The sequence below is a fragment of the Peromyscus leucopus genome, chromosome 1 (assembly GCF_004664715.2).
Source record: "Peromyscus leucopus breed LL Stock chromosome 1, UCI_PerLeu_2.1, whole genome shotgun sequence".
Taxonomy (NCBI): domain Eukaryota; kingdom Metazoa; phylum Chordata; class Mammalia; order Rodentia; family Cricetidae; genus Peromyscus; species Peromyscus leucopus.
Window position 1 is genome coordinate 170,357,333 of NC_051063.1, and position 14,920 is coordinate 170,372,252.

General features: G+C 51.8%; 2 protein-coding genes across 2 annotated transcripts in view; both read left to right on the forward strand.

The window, feature by feature from the left end:
- Window positions 1-14,920, forward strand: part of LOC114688528 (carcinoembryonic antigen-related cell adhesion molecule 1-like) — an 875,221-nt gene that overhangs the window by 618,027 nt on the left and 242,274 nt on the right. The gene's annotated exons all lie outside the window — the stretch shown is intronic.
- The window catches only part of Grik5 (glutamate ionotropic receptor kainate type subunit 5), a 63,224-nt gene that overhangs the window by 47,166 nt on the left and 1,138 nt on the right, over window positions 1-14,920 (forward strand). The window contains exons 15-19 of the mRNA XM_028860002.2: window positions 276-449; window positions 9,900-10,065; window positions 10,420-10,645; window positions 11,935-12,063; window positions 12,154-12,275. Coding sequence (XP_028715835.1) covers window positions 276-449; window positions 9,900-10,065; window positions 10,420-10,645; window positions 11,935-12,063; window positions 12,154-12,275 — 817 coding nt within the window. The remainder of the gene's footprint in view (window positions 1-275; window positions 450-9,899; window positions 10,066-10,419; window positions 10,646-11,934; window positions 12,064-12,153; window positions 12,276-14,920) is intronic.

The window sequence follows — 14,920 nt, forward strand, 5'->3', positions numbered from 1 at the left end:
TTTCTCTCTTTGCCCTTGGGGATCTGACTTGGGCTCTGGTGCATCTCTACCGGGTCTCTCTCCTTCCCTCTCTATCTGCTTCTCTCCTCCACTGCAGTGTCTACTTGCGTGGTGTGTTAGCACCTCTGCTCTCTGCCCCCCCACCTCCCCACTTTTCTGCCTGTGTCCGTCACTCTCTTTCCCCGCCCCTTCTGGTCTCTTCTTACACAGTGGCTTCACCTCCTACCTCCTCTTTTCTGCGCCTCAGCCTCACCCACCCACCCATCTCTCCACAGGCTGAGCCCTTACGAGTGGTACAATCCGCACCCATGCCTTCGGGCGCGTCCCCATATCCTGGAGAACCAGTACACGCTGGGCAACAGCCTCTGGTTCCCTGTGGGTGGCTTCATGCAGCAGGGCTCGGAGATCATGCCCCGGGCGCTGTCCACGCGCTGTGTCAGCGGAGTCTGGTGAGCCTCTGTGTGTCTACACGGTCAGGACTGGGAGGGATAGGGGCTGCTGTGCCGTCCCTGGCGAGTTCCTCTTCCCTCCCATGGCTGCAGTTAAGAGGCGAACCTCAACGAAGTACCCCACTGTCTCGGTGGCCTTGGGTATGGATGTCCCCTCTCTTTGCCTCAGTCTCCCTCATCTGAAAAATAAGACGGAAAGGCCTGTCACATTTATAAGCATTTGAAGATGGCTGGGGCAGGGGAATTGTGAGGTTGAGAGCAACCTGAGCTTAAATATCAGGTTCAAGGTCACCATGGGCTACTAACAAGACAGTGTCCAAAAAATACCAAGGATTGGGGCCACGGCTTAGTGGGAGTACTCGGCTAGCATGTTCAAGGGCCTAAGTTCATCCTAAGCACCTGGGCGGGGGTGGGGTGGGGGTGGGGGAGCATGACTTGGGCGTCAGTGAGTCTATGCTGAAAAGTACAGAAAAGTGAGCAGTCTGCTGCCATGGCAGGAGAGGTGTCCCTCTTGCTGTCTGTGACATTGCCCTGGTCATTACAGAGATTTAGAGTTCTTGAAGTCTCGTGGGGACCCACTATCCTGGATAAGATTCATTTCCCCCTGGAACATGCACCAGGAAGCTCATGCCAGCTACAGCCCATGATGCCTGGCCCACATTATTTTAAAATTTTATTTCTTTTTTTATTTATTTTATTGTGTGTGTGTTCATGCAAATGCAGGTGCATCCATATATGTGAGGTTTTTTGTGTGTGCGTGTATGATGGATGTGGAATATTGTGTGGGCACATATGCATACATGCAGTTGTGTGTGCACGTGTGTGCAAGAGTGTGTGTAGGCCAGAAGTTGGCACTGAGTGTCGTTCTGTGTTGTGCTCCGCTTTATTTTTTGAGGCAGGATCTCTCACTGAACCTAGAGCTCACCAATTTAACTAGAAGGCTGAAGAGATGGCCCAGTGGGTACAAATGCTTGTGGTGTAAGCCTGCTGGACTGAGTTCAATTCCAGAAGCCGCAGGAAAGAGAGAATCAACGGCAGGATTCTCCTCTGTCCTCCACACGCGCACTGTGGTGTGCACATAATCCATATCACACATGCACACACACACACACACACACACACACACACACACACACACACACTAATAATAACAATAAACAACCAAGCAACCAAGGCGTGGGAGAGGCTGGGGACATCGCTCAGTTGGCAACAAAGTGCTTGCTTAGCCTGTGAGAAGATCTGACTTCAGTCCCCGTCAGTGCGTGCACAGGACCTGGTGGTATAAACCTGTGTTCTCAGCACTGGGCGACACAGGCAGGCGGATCTGTTCAAGGCCATCCTTGGCTACATACTGAGAAAAGGGCTAGGAACATAGCTTGGTATAGAACACTTGCCTCGAATGCTCAAGGCCCTGTGTTTAATACCCAGCACTGGAAAAACAGAAATTCAGACAGTACCTCTGTGTTCATGCCTATGTCTGCGACAAAGATCACCACCAATTTAGTGGTTTAAAATGGCATAAATGTACTGTCGTTCAGTTCTGGACATCAGAAACCCACACTAGATTTGCTGGACACTTGCTTTGGCGGGGGTTCAGGTCCCAAAGAGGATGTACAGGTTTGGGGGGTGGAGGTGGACAAGATCTGAGAATCGGGATGGCCGCCAGCAGCGTTTAATTGAAAAAAGACTCCACCTTTTATTCTCTATAGTTGCACATAGGATTAACCAGGAGACAAGGGGTGTGTGAGCTGCGGGGTGGCCTGAGGTCAGGGGTCGAGGAAGCCGGCATTGCCCTTGACAATGGGCACCAGTCATATGTTACTGTAAGGACCACAAGTTCCTCTTGCTAGAAATAAGAGGAATGACTGCTTTATCAAGCAGGAACTTTCCTCAAGCCCCTGCGGGAATGGAGACCCTTATCCAAGTGTCTGACCTTTGGAAAAGGACTTCTTCTGGGGAGCAGACACTATATTACAGTTTCTTAGTCTTACTCATGGTCCTGTTCCTCTCATAACTCTCCCCAAAGGCAAGGTCCTGATGTCCTACTCTTTCCCATTATACAGTGTCATTCTGATTTCTCTGTGTTTATTCACTGGACTCTTGCCCTTAATGGCCTCAGCTTTGGATCTGAATCGTAGGAATTTCCTCCTTGGGATCAGGTGTGTCTAGTAAATCTCTAACTTTCCTGTTCTTGGTGTAATTAGGAGGGCACATTGGAATTCCGGGTTCCTCGGTTGTGGGGATTTTTTTTCCAAAGAATTATTTTGTTCAAAGAGGCTACCATTGTACACATTTTTTTCCTTTACCAAAGCCCACACAGAATTTCCCAAAGGGAAAGGCATTAATAGTGAGAATCATTAAACATGAAAGTTAAAAGATGCTGGAGACGTGTGGTCCACATTGTCGAAATGCTGGAACTTCAAGCAGCAATGGTTGCCATGTGGTCCACGCCATAGTTCTGATGGGACTAAAAGTCATTAGTGGGCCTGCCTCCTGCAGACACCCAAAGACCCCTTTACTTATCTTTTCTAGCTTTTAGAAGCCTCCTGCATTTTCTGATCTATGGCCCAGTACTTTAAAAAAAAAAAAAAGGCAGCATAACATCATCAAATCTCTCTCCCTGACTTGTTATTTATTTTTGCAAAGCTAAATATAGAACCTAGGGATTTGTGCATGCTAAGCAGGAGTACTACTTACCTTCCCTGGGGGATTCTAGGCAGGGGCTCTACCATTGAGCCACACCCCAGCCCCTCACTGGGGAATTCTAGGCAGGGGCTCTACCACTGAGCCACACCCCCAGCCCCTCACTGGGGGATTCTAGGCAGGGGCTCTACCACTGAGCCACACCCCCAGCCCCTCACTGGGGGATTCTAGGCAGGTGCTGTACCACTGAGCCACACCCCCAGCCCCTCATTGGGGGATTCTAGGCAGGGGCTCTACCACTGAGCTATATCACCAGCCAAGTTTTTTGTATTTTGGAGACAACTTCTCACCAAGTTGCTTATGCTTGTCTTGAATTCACTCTTGTAGCCCCAGCTTACCTGAGCTTTTGGTCCTCCTGCCTCAGCCTTTGAAGAACCTGGAATTACGATGCTTTTCCACTGGACTCGCCTCTGGTTTCCTTTCACATCCACGCACTTGTGATTCACCAGGCCTCCAAAGTCACTTTTCCCATGCAGTGACAGGCCGATGTTTTCCACGGATTAAGGGGTAGATGTCTGGCGCTAACAGTGAAGGGGCTTCTTCGACTCCCTCAAGTCCGGGTGAAAGGTGTTGGTGTGGTCGGCGCAGTGGTGCACCAGCCACGCCTTGACTGCTTCTGAGGGATGGACAGGTACCCTGACAGAGCTGCGGACAGTAGTCCTGAGTTGATGAATCTGGACTGATCTAAAGGCAGGGAACCAGAGGTCTGCACTCTGCGAGCCCTGCTGCTCCCTCCTTAGCCTGGGCCCTGCTTCCTGAGGGCCATGCTGTCTAGCCAGTCATTTCCTGCCCTCTCCCATTGCAGTCACCCAGGAGGCCGTTCATCCCTCGCTGGAGCTGTTTGCCCAGCCTCATGCTCTTCCATGCCCTAGTCTGCTCACACACTCCACTCACTCATCAGGTACTGGTTGATCTCCACATGTGGCCAGTGACAGTGACGAGAGGCCGATCCCCCACCATCCTGCCGTGGGACTGTAGGGCATCGCTGCTGTCGTTCTAGGGGATCTCGTGGGCGCCTGGCCAGAACATGCCTCCTGGGCAGTGGCCACTCAGCCCACAGTCTCCGGTAGCCATACCCACCAGCTCCTCACTGAAGATAGGCCTGCCTCAGAAATCAGCATGCCAAGGCTCTCTTTGACCACAGCCCCTGACCCTCCCAGGGCTCTCTCCCTTGGTCACTGTTTGGGAATTGAATCCCCTGACCTCACTCTCCTTGCTTTCTGAGCCCTGCTGCCTTCACATTTCCATGTCCAGGTAGGTCTCCAGGTTACCTCCTCAGCTACCATCTTCACGCCCTCCTGACAAGAAACCCCTCAACTTGATCCAGCTAGCAGCAAGGCTTCTCCCCTTCCCCCAGCCCTCCCATGTGCCCCCTGTGTCCATATGTCCAGTCACCTCCTTATGTCAGGCAGCGTGTCTGCTTCCTGCTCGCTGTCCGCTTCTAGGGGCCTCTGGCTCTTCAGTCCTCAGCTTCCGGCTGCTCCCTGCTCCCTCCGCCCCCTTCCCCGTGAGTTCGCTGGTACCAGCAGTATTTGCAGACCCTCTTTTCATAGCTAATGTTATTTTAATGCTTTTCCGTCCTGAGCTGATACTTAGGGTTTTTTTTTAGGACTGGTGAGATGACTCAGTGGTTAAGAAAGCTCTTGCAGGGGACCCGAGTTCGGGTCGCATCACCCAACTCAGTAGGCTCACAACTGCCTGTAACTGCAGTTCCAGGGGATCCAACACCCTATTGTGGCCTCCAGTGGCAAAGCTGCACCCACATGTACACACACACACAAGATTTAAAAAAACAAACAAAAAAACCCTTTCAGTACAATGCTCTAGTTGTAATGAGAAAAAGAAGGTGGTGTGATTTATTGTTGCTTGCTTGTTTTTTGAGACAGGGTCTCACCTGGTAGCCCTGGCTGTCCTGGAACTCACTATGTAGACCAGGCTGACCACAAACTCACAGAGATCCACCTACCTCTACCTCCCAAGCACTGAGATTAAAGGTGTCCACCACCACCACCTGGCTAGGTGATATGATTTGTAATTGGATAACATAAGAGCAATAAGCAAATGCTTGTGCAAGAATATGTCAGAGGACAGAAACAAGATGGGTGACATCTATTTATAATGAGTCAGTTTGGGATGCCGAGAAGTAAGGTCATTGATTGGCACATTGTTGACGCTCAACGTTTGACACTTGGAAATATTTGGCAAAGGAACGTGCTGGTGCCGGTGTGAATCACCGGGAATGGTGCAGCTGGCCCAAGCATCTTGACTTGCTGACTCAAATACCAGTGGAATTGCTGTTCTAAATGTGACTTCCAGAAACGGTGAGCATTTTTCCGCAGTTCCCCACAAAACAGCATGCGGCCCTCAAGCTGAATGAGAGCCGCACTCTGGAGATTTCAGCTCATACTATGACCGTGCAAGAAATACCTATGTTTCCCTGCATCGAGGAGTCAGGCTTTGGGAATTGTGCCCTCAATGTTCTGTGTTGCCAGCCTGCCCAATGGTTGACAACTAACAAAGTCCCCACACTTGAACCAACACGAAACACCCTCCAGAGGGTCCCCACTGCCAGCCACTCCCGAATGCACTGGGCCAGGGCTGCTCACGTCCAAGTGTGTCCAGGCAGCTCAGGCTGATTCTCTTGGGTGCTGACAGCTAACCTCAGATTTACCTTATCCGAAAAAGGCTCAGTGAGCAGCGGGTCCTATCGCCCTGTGTCCATCACTACCACCTGTCCATCATGCAGTCTCAAGGGCCAGCCTGGCACCTGATACATGCTGGGCAGCCAGTGGGTCATTTCTTGGTTGTGAATAGCATTGGCCCATGAGGTGAGTGTGGAGAGACTCAGTTTCCGGAGAGATTATGTCAGTTCCCGGGCATCATGTCAGGGTCAGAGAGTTGTTTCTGTAGGAAACTAATATATACCCTTCTGTCCACTCACCCTCAACCCAGAACCTCTACACATGCACTAGGCAGAGGCCAGTGGCCTCTTCTCATTAATGCCTGCTAAGGAGCCAGTGGGGTCTGGGAGGCCCTCTTGGGTCTGTGGCCTACGAGAGCGTCGGCCACGCTTACTTGGCAGGAGGGCGTCCAGGGCAGAAGAAATGGCTGCCCTGGGGTCCTGCAGCCAACCCCACTGGTGACCTCTTCTCCTTCCTGAGTCAGGTGACGTCACTAAGACAGTGACAGTAAACACTTGCCTAACACATTCTGTGTTTCAGGCTAGCCCGCTCTTCCTAAAATCCTGTGCGGAAGAGCCAGCAAAGGTGCGGCCTGCCCCGTGAGGACACCAGAGCACAGCCTCAAGGTCACACAGCTAGCCACGGGTAGAGCCAGGACTTGGGGATTTTCCAGTTCTTCCCATTATTGATTTCTAATTCACTTCCATCGTGGTTGGAGAGCAGTCTCTGCAGGTCTTTAATCCTTTTAAATTTATTGAGACGCGTTTCGTGGCTCTGCAATATGGTCTGTCTTGGGAAATGTTCCCTGCACTTGCTCTGGAGATGGATTTCAATGTTGGTGGGTGAAATGTTCTAGAAATGCCTTTGAGGGTGAGTCGTTTGATGTTTTTGTCCACGGCTTCTGTCTCCTCACTGATTCTCTGTCTGGCTGTCCTGTCAACCACAGAGAGGGAAATAATTGAGTGTCTCCCCGTGATCCTTAGAAACTCTGTGTGATCTTCAGTTGTCAGTTTGCTATTTCCCTGTTTGGGGATTCCTCTCTCTCTCTCTCTCTCTCTCTCTCTCTCTCTCTCTCTCTCTCTCTCTCTCTCTCTCTCCCCATGAGATTAGAACCCAGAGCCTTGTAAAAATACTTTTATCACTGAGCTAAATCCCAGCCTTTCATTGGTGAATTCCTGGCAGGTTCTGAACAGGTGAGCCACACCCCCAGCCCCTCACTGGGGGATTCTGGGCAGGGGCTCTACCACTGAGCCACACCCCCAGCCCCTCACTGGGGGATTCTAGGCAGGGGCTCTACCACTGAGCCACACCCCAGCCCCTCACTGGGGGATTCTAGGCAGGGGCTCTACCACTGAGCCATGCCAGCCCCTCACTGAGGCAAGCATTTCACTGTGGAATTAGTTTTTTGCTTTGTAATTTTTGTTTATAACTTTTTAAAAATTGTCTTTATTGCCAGGTGGTGGTGGCTCATACCTTTAATTCCAGCACTCAGGAGGTAGAAGCAGGTGGATCTCTGTGAGTTGAAGGCCAGCCTGGTCTACAGAGAGAGTTCCAGGATAGCCAGGAATACACAGAGAAATCCTGTCTCAAAAAACTTTATTTATTTATTTACAGGGGGATCATGCAAGCCACAGAGCACATGCAAGCTCACCAGACAAATTATGGGAGTCAGTTCTCTCCTTCCACCATGTGGGACCTGGAGATCAAAAAGTCATTAGGTGGCCGGGCTGTGGTGGCGCACGCCTTTAATCCCAGCACTCAGGAGGCAGAGGCAGGTGGATCTCTGTGAGTTCGAGGTCAGCCTGGGCTACAGAATGAGTTCCAGGAAAGGCATAAAGCTACACAAAGAAACCCTGACTCAAAAAACAAACAAACAAACAAAGTCATTAGGCTTGGTGACAAATGCCTTGACTGGCTGAGCTCTCTCTTGCCGGTCCTGCTTTGAGCTTTGAAACTCTGTAATTAAGGGCACTAATGCCTGGGACTGTCTATCCGCTTGAGACACGATCTGATCATGTCTCTCGGTCCTGGTCCCAGTGTTTCTTCTGAAGTTAGTGTTACACTACAGCTTTTGGTCTCCAAGTGTTTACATGGTATATGGCTTGCCCATCATTTTAGTGTGTGTGTGTGTGTGTGTGTGTGTGTGTGTGTGTGTGTGTGAAATATTATTTGATTATTTTATGTGGATGGCTATTTTGCCTGCCTGTTGTGTGTACCTCATGTGCAGTTCCCAGAGAGGCCAGAAGAGGGCATCAGATGCTCTGGAACTGGGGTTATAGATGGTGGTGAGCAGCCATGTCCGTGCAAGGACTGGGTCTTCTAGAAGAGCAGCCAGTGCTCTTAACCCCTGAGCCATCTCTCCAGCCCTCCCATCTGCTGATTACTGAACACCTCTGCTTGGAGGACACCCATGAGACGCCCTGCCCCCTGTGAACCCTGCCGGATTGTTCTTTGCTTGAGAAGATTGCCAGTCTGTCCTCGCGGGGTCTCACCTCATCCACACACGCACACACTGATATTCAGCACAAGGCCCAAATGAACCCTGTGTTTCAGGAAACCCTTCCGCCACTTATGTGACTCTTTCCTCTTGAGTGTTCTGTCCCCCAAAACCTAGTCTCTATCCCCTCAACTTGCAGGACTGTTGGACTTTTCCTCCCCTGCAGCTTAGTTCATGAATTAAATACAGCCACATAGCTGAGACAAAAACCAGGCTCGCCGCTTGTCACAGCCCCACGTTGCCTATTGGAGCCACCATCCTAAAATACGTTCCTCTGGAAGCTGGCCCTGGGAGCACAGGCCTGTAATCCCAGCTGCTTAAGAGACTGAGGCGGGGGATATCCAATTCAAGCCTAGCCAATACATTCAAAGCCAGCTTGGGCAACATCTCAAATTTAAAATGCAGGATGTGCCGGGCGGTGGTAGCACCTTCCTTTAATCCCAGCACTCGGGAGGCAGAGGCAGGTGGATCTCTCTGGGTTCGAGGCCAGCCTGGGCTACAGAGTGAGTTCCAGGACAGGCTCCAAAGCTACACAGAAAAACCCTGTCAAGAAAACAAACAAACAAACAAAAAGGAATCTCTGTGAGTTCAAAGCCTGACTGGTCTACAGAGTGAGTTCCAGGACAGCAAGGGCTACACAGAGAAACCTTGTCTCGAAAAACAAACAAAAAAGAAGTAAAATACAGAAGTTCGAGAGATGGCTCAGTGGTTAAGAGCACTGGCTACTCTTGCAGAGATCTGGAATTTGGTTCCTAGCACACATCTTGGGTGACTCATAAACACCTGTAACTCTAGCTCCAAGGATTCGATTCACTTCCCTCTCCTGGCCCTCCTTCTGCATGTCCATGGTGCACTTACATACATGATACAAAGCACTCATGTACTGAAAAATATATAGGTAGATAAAGATCCCCATTCCCCCCACCCCACCCCCGTTTTTTGAGACGGGTTTCTCTGTGTAGCTTTGCGCCTTTCCTGAATCTTGCTCTGTAGACCAGGCTGGCCTCCAACTCACAAAGATCCGCCTGCCTCTGCCTCCTGGGTGCTGGGATTAAAGGCGTGTGCTGCCGCCACCACCCGGCGATAGATACTTTTAAAAATATATAAAATAGTTAGGAATGTAGCCCAGTGGCAGAGAACTTGCCTGGAATCCCCCAGGAAGAGGCTGGGATGCGGCTCAGTGGTAGAGCCCCTGCCTAGAATCCCCCGGTGAGGGGCTGGGGGACACGGCTTGGTGGCAAAGCACTTGCCTAGCATGCTTGAGACCCTAGTTCTAATCACTGTATTGCTAAAGATTTTCTCTATTCTGTACAGCTTTCTTAGCTGCCTACATTGAGAGTGTATTTCCAAACCATCTTCCTCGAAAGTTTCTGGAAGCAGTACTTAACCTAGGAAGTCAAGTTCTGGAACCCATATTCCTGGCCTCTGCCCTAACTAAAAGGCACTGAGCCTTTTGAAAGTCAGAGCCGCTGGGGTCAAGGGTCAGGAAAAGGGGGGGGGGGAGGAGTGCGGGGGCGTTGCAGGTCAAGGTGGTTCCAGCTTGTAGCTCATCCGTATCCCACCCCTCAGGTGGGCCTTCACCTTGATCATCATCTCCTCCTACACGGCCAACCTGGCTGCCTTCCTCACGGTGCAGCGCATGGAGGTGCCGGTGGAGTCGGCGGACGACCTGGCGGATCAGACCAACATTGAGTATGGCACTATCCACGCCGGCTCCACCATGACCTTCTTCCAGGTGGGGCACCCCTAGAACCTCTAAGGCTCGGTGTGAGGGCAGTGGACATGCTTGGCCTGTTGGGGTTGCGGGGAGAGCTGCTGCCTGGCTGGAAAGCCTGACCTTTACCTGGTGAATGGAAACATGGAGGCAGATGCGGACCTCGTGTGAGCCAGCACTGGGCGGTATGGGCGGAGGGTCAAGGAGGCTGCTGGGAGGATTGGGCCAAGTAGTGTGAGTTTTCAGGAGGAAGGAAGGGAAGCTGCAAGGTGAGAGGAATTCACTCTTGCGTGTGTGGAAAGGGGAGGGGGAGGGCTCGAGGGAAACCCGTGGAGTGGCCCCCCACCCACCTTCCTTCATACTCCCTCTGCCAAGAACTCGAGGTACCAGACGTACCAGCGGATGTGGAACTACATGCAATCGAAACAGCCTAGCGTGTTCGTCAAGAGCACAGAGGAAGGAATCGCCCGAGTCCTCAACTCCCGCTACGCCTTCCTGCTGGAGTCCACCATGAATGAGTACCACAGGCGTCTCAACTGCAACCTCACCCAGATCGGGGGCCTCCTCGACACCAAGGGCTATGGCATCGGCATGCCGCTGGGTACGAGCATGGCTAAGCTTGAAATGTGGGAGGAGATGTGGGGGCCATACTCACCAAGATGTGTGGGTGAACCCAGGAATATCCCAAGACACGCAGCCTTGCTGTGTGACCCTGGACAGGTGCAGTCACCATCCTAAGCCTGTACAGTTTAAACATGCAAAACGTCAGCCTAGAAGCTGGTGAGCTCCAGCCTCCGGGGATAGTGAGAGAATTGAGGTGACTTTGCATGTACACCTCAGTAAACATGAGCTACGAGACGCAACACCTCCGTGGGAGACGAGATTTTGGTTTGTTTGGTTTTTAGTTCTTTGAGACAAGGTCTCACCTTCAAGTAGGTCAGGTTGTAGATGAAGATGACCTTGAGCTTCTTGATCCTCCCACCTCCACCTCCATATACTAGGGACATGTGGGACATATACCACCGTGCTCAGCTGTACCAGACATGGTTTTCTTCGCTTCATGTTCTCTACATCAACCCTACATCCTAGCTCAGAGCAGATCCTCAGGAAAAGCAGGAAGGAGCGAGGGGGAACAGTTTATACTTCAGGACACACTGTTTCAGTGCCCAGTGATAGAAACCCCAATACTAGTTTGTCTCCAAACTTTGGTAATATTTTCTCAAGTGGTGAGACCTGGGTACTTACTCTGTCGGCCCAGAACCAACAAGCATCCATCATCTCCCCTTGCCCATATCTCTACTGCCTAGCATTCAGTAGGTGCTTCGGAATAGAGGGCCCAAGGGGAGCACATGACGGGGAAGAGGAGGAAGGATACAGAAGCGGGAGGATGGGGATCCACTCAGCCAGCTGCTACAGGGCTCTTCCAGTGGCAGGCACATTAGGGTGTAGACAGAGCCTCGTCCTGTGGAAGCAGGTGTGACACGTGCTGTGGACAGGGGTAGTGACAGAGACTGACAGCAGGTGGAGGGCCTGGTGCCATGTTGAATCAAGTGTCCAAAAATGGCTTGTGAGGAGCCAGTGTGTAAGCAGAGACCCAAGGGAGAGGAGGGGAAGGGTGTACTGGGCAGAAGCAAAGGCCCTAAAGTAGGGCTTTGTCTGGCAGATATGGGGACCCACCAGGAGGCCAGTGTGGCAGGGCTGGGTGAGACGGGCTCCTAGGAATGGCGGCGCCATGACAGGGAGCCTGATCCTGCTTGCATCAGCTTGGAGAGGCCTGACCTCTCTCTTGGCTGTTGTGTGATGAGTTCGGGTAGAAGCTGGGAGAGGTGGCAGGGCAGGTGGGATTTGGGGTAGTGGGGCCCACGGCCATCCCCTCATGTGCCCGGCCAGGCTCCCCGTTCCGGGATGAGATCACGCTGGCCATCCTGCAGCTCCAAGAGAACAACAGGCTGGAGATCCTGAAGCGCAAGTGGTGGGAAGGTGGCCGGTGCCCCAAGGAGGAGGACCACAGGGCCAAAGGTCAGCCACCCCCTCCTGTGCCGCTCTTTCCCAGAAACCCCTTGGGCCCACACCCACACTGCCCATACCCTGGCTCTCCCCACCCTCCAGGTTTGGGCATGGAGAACATTGGCGGTATTTTTGTCGTGCTCATCTGCGGCCTCATCATTGCTGTCTTCGTGGCGGTCATGGAATTCATCTGGTCCACGCGGAGGTCAGCGGAGTCCGAGGAGGTGAGGAGATTGACTGTGGCTGGAGGTGGAGCAGGGGAGACCCCAGGGGACATTGAGGACCCAAAGTGGTGGGTTGGATGAAGGAGAGGGAAGATGTAAGAGATGGGGAGGGGTCGGGGAGCCAGAAGGTAAGAGAGGAGCCAAGGAACTCCTGGTTAGATCAAGGAGGTCCCAGGAGAGGTGACAGGTCAGAGAACTGGACAAAGAATCCAGGCTATGAGAAAGGACAGAGAAGGGAAGGAGAGTGATGAGAATTCAAGGGCCCACCAGAGAACGGTGTGGAGGACCCCAGAGAAGCAGGACGCTGAAATACAAAAAAGGAAATATCCGGTGCACTGCGGAGACAGAGGTGGGAGCATAGATCAGCTGTCCAAAACTGTTTTCATCTACATAGTGAGTTCAAGCCCAGCTTGAGCCACGTGATACCCTGTTTGAGAGACAGACAGACAGACAGACAGACGACAGACAAACCAAGCATAGTGGCTTCATAATCCCAGCACTTGAGAAGCTGAGGCAGGAGGATTGCCACGGTTTGCCTCAGCCTCTCAAGTGGTAGCATTGCAGGAGTGCCCCCATGATACCCATCTGAGACTATGCCCTTGAGAGGCCGTTCTTATATATTCCTTATGACCCTCGAGAGGGAAGCAGGGTGAGGAAGCGGCTGGGCCAGTCTTCATTATGGTGTCCCTGGAAGAGGCAGGGCAGAGAGAAAATACAGCAAAGGACTGGCTGGTTTGAGTCATGTTGGTGGGCTCAGAGCATGGGCTGTCTTGTCTTGTCTTGTTTTTGTATCTGTGGTCCTGGGGGTAGAACCCAGGGCCTCATGTATGCCAGGTAAATGAAGCCCTTCACGGATAGTTTCTAAGCAAGTGCTCTACCAAGAAGCTATATCCTCAGCCCTATTTTTACTTTTTATTTTAAGACAGGGTCTCACTAAGTTGTCCTGTCTGGCCTGGAATTCACCCCTTAGCCCAGGATGGCCTTAAACTTGCAGTCCTCTGCCTCAGCCTCCTAAGAGGCTAGGGTCACAGGTCTGCAGCCCCAGGCCTCTCCAGATTCACCAATGTTTGGTTTGCTATGAAGGTTCAACCCTTAGCTCTCTAAAGCATGGCTGATTCTGAGAGGGACGGCCTTCCACCAGCCTGTAAGATCCTAGAACATCAAACATCCGGAAACAAGAATTAAAAGCATCAAGCACACACTTAGTGGCAGCTGGCAGGAGTCCTCTCAGTTCCTCGAAGGAGGACCTCTCTGCAGGGTTGCTTAAGTGCCCTTCTGGGCAACTCACATCCCCCAGAGCTGTGATCCAAGAGAGAGCAAGGCAAGAGAGTCTGGTCTCATCCTGTCACTCAGCAAAACTCTGATGTACTGTTGGAGAGGACCACAGGACTGCCAGGGGGTGGGACGGAGACACTAGATGCCATAACTCCCAAGTATGGGTCTTCCCCCACCCCCGGCCCAAGATTAATTGTTTGTTTAGTTTTTGTTTTGGTTTTATTAAGTTGTGAGTTTGGATGTGAGTGTGAAGGTCAGAGGTCAACTTTGAGGAGTCCATTCTCTCCTTCACCATGTGGGGCCCAGAGATGGAACTTAGATCCACAGCCTCAGTGGCTGAGACATCTCACTAACCCTGCTTTGGTTTGGTTTTTGGAGACAAGGTCATGTTATGTAGCCCCCTCTGGCCTTGAACTCACTGTGCAGCTCATGCTGGCCTGAAACTTACAGCCATCCTTCTGTCTCAGCTTCCCAAGGCATGTGCCACCACACCCAGCTCCAGAGTCTGTAATGATGTCCCACTTGGATGTCCCTCTCCACAAAGCAGAGCCAAGTCTCCACTTGCTCAGGCCAAGTGTGGGGGTATTACCTATCCCTCACTCCTTCCTCTCCCTCACCATTTCTCAGCAAACCCTGTGGGCTCTGCCTTCACAGGACAAGCCCCCAGCAGCCTCCCTACCGGGCTCCCTGCTCCCCCTACAGTCTGTTCTCTGCACTTGCCTTCAGGCCTCTTCTTCAATTCTCCCGTGGCTCTGGAGTAAACCACGAGCCTTGTAATGGTCCCCGCCCTCGGGCATCACTTCCTCCCTCTCTCCCCATTCCTCCCAAGCCAGGCCCCACCTCAGCACCTTCGCACTGGGTGTCGGTCTACAATGCTCAACCCCCCCCCCCGGGTCTTTTATCACGAGGCTCACCCAGCCTTCACATAGAGGTCTCACGGAGGAGGGCTTCCGCCTCTGCTCTATCTCGGAAGTCAGCATCCTGCCCGTCCACACTCTATGTCTATTTATTTCTCTCCCAAGCACTATTGGACAGAATATATATGTTTATATTTGTTGTTTTCTATCTCTGCATACTTGAGGAGGGCTGGGCTCTATTTTTTCCCCTGTCTCCATTGCTGGGAATGGAACCCAGAACCTTACACATATTGGGTAAGCCCTCTACCACTGAACGACATCCCAAGTCCCAAGGACCAGGAATTCTCTTTTATTCTTTGCTGTAACTCGGGGTGCCCAGATCAGTGCCTGGCACTAAGTAAATATGCCTTGCAGTAATGTGGGGGCAGAAACAGGAGGGAGGGGTAGGGGAAGTCAGAAAATACTGTGTGGAAAGACAGGGGTCAGAAAGTGAAAAAGCAGATTCAGGGACAA